Below are 11,354 nucleotides of genomic sequence, written 5' to 3'. Positions count from 1 at the left end.
TATTTATCATGTCCAACTAAAGAAAATGAATTGAGTAATTGTGACGTTATATTGCTGAGAAGAAAAACTAACAAGGGTCAATGAATTATAGAAGACAGAGTTAATGTTCTTTTACAACGCACTTCCTTTAACTGTGCGTTACCATTCCACAACTACCATTCCTTAAATAAACGGCCCTTCGGTAATTGCGAATATTTTCCATGAACGCAACATCCTAAGTTGATTTTATAAAGTTTTTTAACAAGTCAAATACTTTTAAATGTCACCAAGACTGAAATGTGATCAAAATTTAACGACTGATCACTTTTCAACGATTTTTGGATCAAAACTTAATGTTGATTTGTAGGCAGGGTCAATTCTCAACGTTGACTTTGTGGTTACAAATTTATATTGCGACCAAGTTTAGTAAAGTAAATAAGAAATGATTATGCGGATATGACGCTAAGGACGACGACGCAGGAAAAATATGAACGCTACAGTCTGCCATGGTACGAAGGATGACATGGAAACATAGTAAGTATACATTCTTATCGGAGAAGGGGTAAACAATGGCATGGATACTTTAATTATGTATATTAATTAAATCAAATGTTTTCACCAGCTTTGACCGTTACTGCCTACCTGCGATTGTTTCAATCATATATTTAATTTAAAAGATATCGTGTTGAATTAAAATATTTTATTACATGATTTTTATACATAATCAATACATTAGAAATGGACAGTAAATGATACTGCTTTAATAAGAGAAGTTATTGGTCCTTTATAAATTCCAAACCCTTATATTAGCTTCTTGCACAGCGTGAAGACTGTATTATTTATTATACAGACTGTGAAGGCAACAAAACTTAAACCGGGCTTGGATGAACGACTTAAAAGCACTTATGTATACAGGTAATGTATATCATATATAAGTATTGCACTAGTTCCCACCAGCTGAGTATCTCTGAAGAAGTATTTCATGACAGGAATCACAAACTCGCACCGGTTTGGATGAGGAAGGGTGAGGCATTTTATTGTCAGAACACTCCGCGCAGAATATCTCTCCACAGTTACGGCAGTGGTGCTGAAAAATGTACAAGATTTAAGCGTTGTTGTAAATACCCAATAATAGTTTCGAATTTAAAAATCAGATGATAGCAAAACTAATCATTCTATTTCAATGAAAGCAATCTTAGATTAAAATGACACTTAACAGGACGGGGAGGCGTGAGAATGTATGTTTTGTTTTAATCTTAAACCCGTTTCTTGGTTAAAGATATAAAACCATGATTGTGAATCACTTATATGTGGGTATGGATACACACCTTTCTCCTGGCTACAGAGAAGGCCTTTTCACATTGTTTACAGTTGGTCACCTCCTTGTCGCTAGCCCATGTGGCCTCCTTGTTCACCTGCTGTAGCTCGCGCAAATCTTCCACTCGAAGCTTAGACCTGCAGATTAGTTTTATTGTAAAGGCTTAAAATGTTTAATTATATTAAATATGTTATAGCGTTTAACTGCTTTGCTTCAATCAATTATGTTTTATTTAATCAAATAGGGCCAATCGTACTGTAACCGGGATGTCAATTTCGACTCAAATGAGTATGTGCATATACAGATTTCTTGAAGCGAGTGAATTTTAATCTACAGTAATTAAATACAATGCACAGCATCAATCACTCTTTAGGTATTTTATACGTTTCTGGTTAATCTCATTTACAATATGTATAACATGTACTTTCCGTTCGTATAGAACAAGCGCTTCTCGGGAAATTTACAGTCTAGAGCGTACTGCACGAGCGAACGAAAATACGTTTAATCTTTATGTTAACATTTTGCTCTATCTGCTATATATATATATATATAATTTTATTTTGTTTATTTTTAATTTTTTCACCTAAAGTTAAGAAGATAAATCTGATATCTGCATTTAACGCTTGTGGAAAGCAAAGGTTGACATTTAAAACGTCGTTAACAATTGCCTTTGCAATGACGTCGCATACGCCTACTCTAGTGCAGCAATGAACTATTTTGACAAAAATGTCGCAACAATATATTGATACATTATTTCTATTGTCTGCTCTATTTGAGTATGACCTCGAACAGGGAAATCGTAACCAATATGACGTTCATTGCGAACGCGCTTCTGAGTAGCCACCTCACTTGATAGTAGCTGAACACTGCAACACACGTGCACATAGTCCAAGTGATGCTTAATCTTACTCGCTAAGATGTGAGCCAAGTTCGGCCAGAGTCTTTTCCTGTTCTTCACACGTGCGCTGTAACTGCCTGTATTCCCTTTGAAGTGTCTCGTGGGCTTGCTCAACCTACCCAGTGAAATCAAAACAACTTTCAAAGTAATTGGTATTTTCCGTGCTATTTATGGTCAATACGTGTTCTAGATATATAACAATCAGGGCGTCAACATGCATATATTTAATCAATAGTACGTTCTTATAAACGGCGCAAATTCTATTTTTGTTAACGAAGTCTCTTCAGTAATTATACAATCATTTTATTATGCATGAAAATATTTTGATTGTTCAATCTGTCAGATGATACTGTACCAATGTATACGCACAGTGAAAAAATAGCGTTTCAGACGGTATAAGTTGTGAGTAAATTCGGGATTGTTTCGAGCACAGGAAACACGCATACGAAATGCTCGCAAAGGTTTGATTTGAAACTCCAACATACTGTTATGAATATATTTCGATGCATGTGTGATATACCTGTGATTTTGCATGCAGTAAATCTTTATTTGTATGTGGCATGTCCGTGCTGCTTTGCATGTGGTATGTCTGTGTTGATTGGTATGTGGTATGTCAGTGTTGTTTCGTATGTGGTATGTCTGTGTTGTTTTGTATGTGGTATGTCAGTGTTGTTTCGTATGTGGTATGTCTGTGTTGTTTTGTATGTGGTATGTCAGTGTTGTTTCGTATGTGGTATGTATGTGTTGTTTTGTATATGGCATGTCGGTGTTGTTTCGTATGTGGCATGTCCGTGCTGTTTTGTATGTGGTATGTCAGTTTTGTTTCGCATGTGGTATGTCTGTGTTGTTTCGCATGTGGTATGTCAGTGTTGTTTCGTATGTGGTATGTCTGTGTTGTTTCGTATGTGGTATGTCAGTGTTGTTTCGTATGTGGTATGTCTGTGTTGTTTTGTATGTGGTATGTCTGTGTTGTTTCGTATGTGGTGTATCTGTGGTGTTTCGTATGTGGTATGTCTGTGTTGTTTCGTATGTGGTATGTCTGTGTTGTTTTGTATGTTGTGTGTCAGTGTTGTTTCGCATGTGGTATGTCTGTGTTGTTTCGTTTGTGGTATGTCTGTGTTGTTCCGTATGTGGTATGTCTGTGTTGTTTCGTATGTGGTATGTCTGTGTTGTTTTGTATGTGGTATGTCTGTGTTGTTTTGTATGTTGTGTGTCAGTGCTGTTTCGCATGTGGTATGTCGGTGGTGTTTCGTATGTGGTATGTCTGTGTTGTTTCGTATGTGGTGTGTCTGTGGTGTTTCGTATGTGGTATGTCTGTGTTGTTTCGTATGAGGTATGTATGTGTTGTTTCGTTTGTGGTATGTCTGTGTTGTTTCGTATGTGGTATGTCTGTGTTGTTTTGTATGTTGTGTGTCAGTGTTGTTTCGCATGTGGTATGTCTGTGTTGTTTCGTTTGTGGTATGTCTGTGTTGTTCCGTATGTGGTATGTCTGTGTTGTTTCGTATGTGGTATGTCTGTGTTGTTTTGTATGTGGTATGTCTGTGTTGTTTTGTATGTTGTGTGTCAGTGCTGTTTCGCATGTGGTATGTCGGTGGTGTTTCGTATGTGGTATGTCTGTGTTGTTTCGTATGTGGTGTGTCTGTGGTGTTTCGTATGTGGTATGTCTGTGTTGTTTCGTATGAGGTATGTATGTGTTGTTTCGTTTGTGGTATGTCTGTGTTGTTTCGTATGAGGTATGTCTGTGTTGTTTCGTATGTGGTGTGTCTGTGATGTTTCGTATGTGGTATGTCTGTGTTGTTTCGTATGAAGTATGTCTGTGTTGTTTCGTATGTGGTGTGTCTGTGGTGTTTTGTATGTGGTATGTCTGTGTTGTTTCGTATGTGGTATGTCTGTGTTGTTTTGTATGTTGTGTGTCAGTGTTGTTTCGCATGAGGTATGTCTTTGTTGTTTCGTTTGTGGTATGTCTGTGTTGTTCCGTATGTGGTATGTCTGTGTTGTTTCGTATGTGGTATGTCTGTGTTGTTTTGTATGTGGTATGTCTGTGTTGTTTTGTATGTTGTGTGTCAGTGCTGTTTCGCATGTGGTATGTCGGTGGTGTTTCGTATGTGGTATGTCTGTGTTGTTTCGTATGTGGTATGTCTGTGTTGTTTCGTATGTGGTATGTCTGTGTTGTTTTGTATGTTGTGTGTCAGTGTTGTTTCGCATGTGGTATGTCTGTGTTGTTTTGCATGTTGTGTGTCAGTGCTGTTTCGCATGTGGTATGTCTGTGTTGTTTTGTATGTTGTGTGTCAGTGCTGTTTCGTATGTGGTATGTCTGTGTTGTTTCGTATGTGGTATGTCTGTGTTGTTCTGTATGTTGTGTGTCAGTGTTGTTTCGCATGTGGTATGTCTGTGTTGTTTTGTATGTTGTGTGTCAGTGCTGTTTCGCATGTGGTATGTCGGTGGTGTTTCGTATGTGGTATAGCTGTGTTGTTCTGTATGTTGTGTGTCAGTGCTGTTTCGCATGTGGTATGTCGGTGGTGTTTCGTATGTGGTATGTCTGTGTTGTTTTGTATGTTGTGTGTCAGTGCTGTTTCGCATGTGGTATGTCTGTGTTGTTTTGTATGCGGTATGTCAGTGCTGTTTCGCATGTGGTATGTCTGTGTTGTTTCGTATGTGGTATGTCTGTGTTGTTTCGTATGTGGTATGTCAGTGTTGTTTCGTATGAGGTATGTTTGTGTTGTTCTGTATGTTGTGTGTCTGTGTTGTTTCGTATGTGGTATGGCGGTGGTGTTTCGTATGTGGTATGTCTGTGTTGTTCTGTATGTTGTGTGTCAGTGTTGTTTCGCATGTGATATGTCTGTGTTGTTTCGTATGTGGTATGTCTCTGTTGTTTCGTATGTGTTATGTCTGTGTTGTTTTGTATGTTGTGTGTCAGTGCTGTTTCGCATGTGGTATGTCTGTGTTGTTTCGTATGTGGTATGTCTGTGTTGTTTCGTATGTGGTATGTCTGTGTTGTTTTGTATGTTGTGTGTCAGTGCTGTTTCGTATGTGGTATGTCTGTGTTGTTTCGTATGTGGTATGTCTGTGTTGTTTTGTATGTTGTGTGTCTGTGTTGTTTCGTATGTGGTATGTCTGTGTTGCTTTGTATGTTATGTGTCAGTGCTGTTTCGTATGTGGTATGTCTGTGTTGTTTCGTATGTGGTATGTCTGTGTTGTTTTGTATGTTGTGTGTCAGTGCTGTTTCGTATGTGGTATGTCTGTGTTGCTTTGTATGTTGTGTGTCAGTGCTGTTTCGCATGTGGTATGTCTGTGTTGCTTTGTATGTTGTGTGTCAGTGCTGTTTCGCATGTGGTATGTCTGTGGTGTTTCGTATGTGGTATAGCTGTGTTGTTTTGTATGATGTGTGTCAGTGCTGTTTCGCATGTGGTATGTCTGTGGTGTTTCGTATGTGGTATAGCTGTGTTGTTTTGTATGCTGTTTGTCAGTTTTGTTTCGCATGTGGTATGTCTGTGGTGTTTCGTATGTGGTATAGCTGTGTTGTTTTGTATGTTGTTTGTCAGTTTTGTTTCGTATGTGGTATGTCTGTGGTGTTTCGTATGTGGTATATCTGTGTTGTTCTGTATGTTGTGTGTCTGTGTTGTTTCGCATGTGGTATGTCTGTGTTGTTTCGTATGTGGTATGTCTGTGTTGTTTTGTATGTGGTATAGCTGTGTTGTTTTGTATGTTGTTTGTCAGTTTTGTTTCGCATGTGGTATGTCTGTGGTGTTTCGTATGTGGTATAGCTGTGTTGTTTTGTATGTTGTTTGTCAGTTTTGTTTCGCATGTGGTATGTCTGTGTTGTTTCGTATGTGGTATGTCTGTGTTGTTCTGTATGTTGTTTGTCAGTTTTGTTTCGCATGTGGTATGTCTGTGTTGTTTCGTATGTGGTATGTCCGTGTTGTTTTGAATGAAATACGTCTGTGTTTTACATACATGTGTATGTAGTATGTCTGTGTTGTTTCGTATGTGGTACGTCTATGTTGTTTCGTATGTGGTATGCCTGTGTTGTTTCGTTTGTGGTACGTCTACTTTGTTTCGTATGTGGTATGTCTTTGTTGTTTCATATGTGGCATGTCTGTGTTGTTTCGTTTTTGGTACGTCCTCTTTGTTTCGTATGTGGTATGTCTGTGTTGTTTCATATGTGGCATGTCTGTGTTGTTTCGTTTGTGGTACGTCTACTTTGTTTCATATGTGGCATGTCAGTATTGTTTCGTTTACGCCATGCCTGTGTTGTTTCGAATGTGGCATGTCTGTGTTGCTTTGTATGTGGTATAAAGATGTGATGTTTTGTATGTGGTATAAAGATGTGTTATTTCGTATGAGGTATGTCAGTGTTGTTTCGTATGAGGTATGTGTGTGTTGTTTCGTTTGTGGTATGTCTGTGTTGTTTCGTTTACGACATATCAGTATTGTTTCGTTTACGGCATGTCTGTGTTGTTTCGAATGTGGCATGTCTGTGTTGCTTTGTATGTGGTATAAAGATGTGATGTTTTGTATGTGGTATAAAGATGTGTTATTTCGTATGAGGTATGTCAGTGTTGTTTCGTATGAGGTATGTGTGTGTTGTTTCGTTTGTGGTATGTCTGTGTTGTTTCGTTTACGACATATCAGTATTGTTTCGTTTACGGCATGTCTGTGTTGTTTCGAATGTGGCATGTCTGTGTTGCTTCGTGTGTGGTATAAAGATGTGATGTTTCGTATGTGGTATGTCTGTGTTGTTTCGTATGTTGAGTTTCCTTGTTGTTTAGTATAGTGCATGTCTGTGTTGTTATGTATATGGTCTATCTGTGTCGTTTCGTATGTTGTATGTCTGTGTTGTTTAGTATATGGTGTATCTGTCTTTTCGTATTTGGTATATACGTTTTGTTTCGTTTCTTTGTTGTTTTGTATGTGGCATATCTGTATTGATTCGTATGTGGTTTGTCTGTTCTGTTTTGTGTGTTGTACGTCTGTGTTGTTTTGTATGTGGTATGTCTGTGTTGCTTCGTATGTGGTATGTCTGTGTTGTTTAGTATGTTGTATGTCTGTGTTGTTTTGTTTGTATTATGTCTGTGTTGATTGGTATGTGGTATATCCGTGTTGTTTTGTATGTGGTATTTCTATGTTAATTTCTTTGTGGTATGTCTGTACTGTTTCGAATGTTGTATGTCTGATTAGTTTTGTATGTGGTATGTCCGTGTTGTTTCGTATGTGTTATATCCGTGTTGTTTAGTATGTGGTACGTCTGTGTTGTTTTGAATGTGGTATGTCTGTGTTGTTTCGTATGTTGTTCGTCTGTTCTGTTTTGTATGTTTTATGTCTGTGTTGTTATGTATGTGGTATGTCTGTGGTGTTGCGCATGTAGTATGTCTTTGTTGTTTTGAATGTGGTATGTGTATGTTATTTGGTATGTGTGTGTTGTTTTGTATGTGATATGTGTGTGTGTGTGTGTTTTGTATGTAGTATGTCTGTGTTGTTTCGTATGGTGTATGTCTGTATTGTTTCATATTTGGTATGTAAGTGTCGTTTTGTATGTGGTATATCTGTGTCGGTTTGGTTGTGATATGTCAGTGGTGTTTTGTATGTGGTATGTCTGTGGTGTTTTGTATGTGATATGTCTGTGGTGTTTTGTATGTGGTATGTCTGTGATGCATCGTATGTTGTATATATGTGGTGTTGTGTATGTTGTATGTCTGTGTTGTTATTTATGTGGTATGTCTGTGTCGTCTCGTATGTTGTAAATAAATATGTGGTGTTGTGTATGTTGTATGTCTGTGTTGTGTATGTTGTATGTCTGTGTTGTGTATGTTGTATGTCTGTGTTGTGTGTTGTATATCTGTGTTGTGCATGTTGTATGTCTGTGTTGTGTATGTTGTATGTCTGTGTTGTGTATGTTGTATGTCTGTGTTGTATGTTGTATGTATGTGTTGTGTATGTTGTATGTCTGTGTTGTGTGTTGTATGTCTGTGTTGTGTATGTTGTATGTCTGTGTTGTGTATGTTGTATGTCTGTGTTGTGTATGTTGTATGTCTGTGTTGTGTATGTTGTATGTCTGTGTTGTTTTGTACGTTCTGTGTCCCTCGATTTATGTCTTTATGGTTTTGACCTTGTGCATTTGAACGCATTCATCGTTAATTTTCAGGTTGTAAGGTATGTCTCTATAGATTTCTTTTAATTATTAGTTTATATTCCATTTGAAAGTGACACAAGCCCCACTGTAGATAATAGCGTAGGGCATGAAAGCTCGTTAAGTCGAAAAAGCTGTAAAGGTTCTTTTATGAATTCCTTATACATATATAACAGTATTCATCTGCCAATCAACTCATTACTCCCACCTGCCGGAGCTGCTGAAGCTCCTTCTGTTGCGCTGTATATTTGGCCTTCTCTGTATCGAGATTTTTCTGCAGATTTCCGCGCCACTCTCGTTCAATCCTCAGGTCGGTCTCCAATGCTGTTCTGCCAATCATTTGAGAGAATATCACACCTTAGTTACAATATGTGGAATAAAACAAAACCGAATTGTAAATACTGAAAAAAAATCAAACATTTGGCAGATATTGCGTTATGCCGGGCATTGGGTGTTTAAGAATCATAGAAGGCCTACATGTAAAGCATGTATTGAGTCAAGTTTAAATATTTTAGCTCTTCCGCATTGCACTTCCTGTAATTGCTATACATCTTAATGTCTGTATTCCAACTTGCATTTTATATTTGCAATACTTTTTTATTAATGGTTCGGACAAGCACCTTCCGCGCTAATGAATATTGAAAGTGAAAAGGGGTGATAATTCAGCAGTGACTCAAGGTAGGATTACGGTATAGTTCTTGTGCACTGAATTTGTACATTGCCCTTATTCTTTGTCTCCAGTTTCAATGAAATATCAGGAGTAGTTTTAAAATTATTTTCCGAAGCAGGGTGTACCGGACAGACTTAGGGACGGGCGGACAAAGGGGCAACTTACCATCTGCCATCGGGAAGCATATACACCTATTGTACAGTTAAAACTAGGGATGGCAACGAGTAGTAAAATTGGTACTCGAGTACTCGGACAATCTTTCGATCGAGTACTCGGGTACTCAATTACTCGGATACTCAATCACTCGGATAAAATGAATTAGTTTTTTGGGAAAGACTAGATCGTGTATACATGTATCATTCATGACGTATATTGTGCGTTGGTCTTATTATTGGTCATTTTCATCTTTAAATAAGACTTTCATTATGTATTTTAACAGAAAATATAAAAGGAAAACAAATGCTGTTTCATGGTTTTAATTTTGTCGTTTTCGTTTCACTTTAATGATTTTATATATAAGTATGCACTCAATCAGAATTACAATGATCGAAAATTATAGCATACATAAAAATAATGAACAGTACTATTGTTGTTTACCTCATTAATATTCATAATTCTTGATTTAAGATATCAACCATTCAATTGTGATAATCATTGCAAAAATAGTTAAAATACGCCCATTAAGAAATCAATGCTCGTAACGGTTGCTACTCGTTTGCTTGTAAGCGCCCATTGTTTGGTGAAAGGTCTCTAATTGGTATACAATAGAATTGTGTAGGTGAAAGTTCCGCTATTAAAACTTCGCTAATTGACATCAGTGCTAATTGGAAATTGGGGCCCTTTGTTGACAGTTTGCAACTTACAACTAACTTATTAAGGTCAATCTGTGTACACAGTGGGGATTAGAGGGACCGTAAATATTCCTCTTGGTAACTAACCAGATCTGTTACTTCGTCTGTAAATCATGTATTTTGTGATTTTTATAGATTTTTTTGATTTTTTTCCGAGTACTCGAGTAGTGATTTGGTACTCGAGTACTCGGACGCTTGATCGAGTACTCGTTGCCATCCCTAGTTAAAACACTTACTGCAATTTCCGTTAAATAAACACATTGAAATAATAGCCATTTAACAACCAGATAATAACTAGACGCCTTATAGAATTACGAATGACAATTTTCCTCCCAAGTATAACACATTCGCACATACCATAGAACATACCATAAGGCGTCGACCAAACTCACACATCAACACTATCATGTAAACTGGTAAGTGAGAATATGATATATCACCATTAATTGTGCCCACTGAACGACTATTCTGAATACTGCCCTTCAACACTGGGATTGGAAAACCTTGACAAAATATTTTACTTTACCACAATTATTTCAAAGAACAAACCCACCAATCCTATATAGTCTTACTGTCCTTCGGTATCCCCAGATATCCTATATAGTCTTACTGTCCTTCGGTATCCCCAGATATCCTATATAGTCTTACTGTCCTTCCTCACCACCACTATATAGTCTTACTGTCTTTCCTCACCACCAGATGTCCTATACAGTCTTACTGTCTTTCCTCACCACCACTATATAGTCTTACTGTCTTTCCTCACCACCAGATGTCCTATACAGTCTTACTGTCTTTACTCACCACCAGATGTCCTATATAGTCTTACTGTCCTTCCTCACCACCAGATGTCCTATTCAGTCTTACTGTCCTTCCTCACCACCAGATGTCCTATTCAGTCTTACTGTCCTTCCTCACCACCAGATGTCCTATACAGTCTTACTGTCCTTCCTCACCACCAGATGTCCTATTCAGTCTTACTGTCCTTCCTCACCACCAGCTATCCTATGTAGTCGTGCTGTCCTTCCTCACCACCAGATATCCTATATAGTCGTACTGTCCTTCCTCACCACCAGATGTCCTATATAGTCTTACTGTCCTACCTCACCACCAGATGTTCTATATAGTCGTACTGTCCTAACTTACCATCAGATGTCCTATATAAACTTACTGTCCTTCCTCACCACCAGATGTCCTATATAGTCGTACTGTCTTTCCTCACCACCAGATGTCCTATACAGTCTTACTGTCCTTCCTCACCACCAGATGTCCTATATAGTCTTACTGTCTTTCCTCACCACCAGATGTCCTATATAGTCTTACTGTCTTTCCTCACCACCAAATGTCCTATATAGTCTTACTGTCCTTCCTCACCACCAGCTATCCTATATAGTCGTACTGTCTTTCCTCACCACCAGATGTCCTATATAGTCTTACTGTATTTCCTCACCAACAAATGTCCTATATAGTCTTACTGTCCTTCCTCACCACCAGCTATCCTATATAGTCGTACT

The 11,354-nt window shown here is 38.0% G+C and overlaps 1 protein-coding gene across 2 annotated transcripts in view; it reads right to left on the bottom strand.

Moving 5' to 3' along the window:
• Positions 1-664: 664 nt before the first annotated feature.
• LOC128246860 (RUN and FYVE domain-containing protein 2-like) overlaps positions 665-11,354 on the bottom strand; it is a 55,420-nt gene continuing 44,730 nt past the window's right edge. For both annotated transcript variants that reach the window (XM_052965356.1, XM_052965365.1), the window contains exons 13-16: positions 8,531-8,651; positions 2,207-2,310; positions 1,308-1,434; positions 665-1,066 (exon numbers count right to left, since the gene is read on the bottom strand). In XM_052965356.1, coding sequence (XP_052821316.1) covers positions 923-1,066; positions 1,308-1,434; positions 2,207-2,310; positions 8,531-8,651 — 496 coding nt within the window. In that variant the 3' untranslated portion in view covers positions 665-922. The remainder of the gene's footprint in view (positions 1,067-1,307; positions 1,435-2,206; positions 2,311-8,530; positions 8,652-11,354) is intronic.

The sequence above is a fragment of the Mya arenaria genome, chromosome 2 (assembly GCF_026914265.1).
Source record: "Mya arenaria isolate MELC-2E11 chromosome 2, ASM2691426v1".
NCBI lineage: Eukaryota > Metazoa > Mollusca > Bivalvia > Myida > Myidae > Mya > Mya arenaria.
The sequence above is the reverse complement of the archived record's forward strand: the minus strand, read 5'-3'. Positions and strand labels throughout refer to the sequence as shown.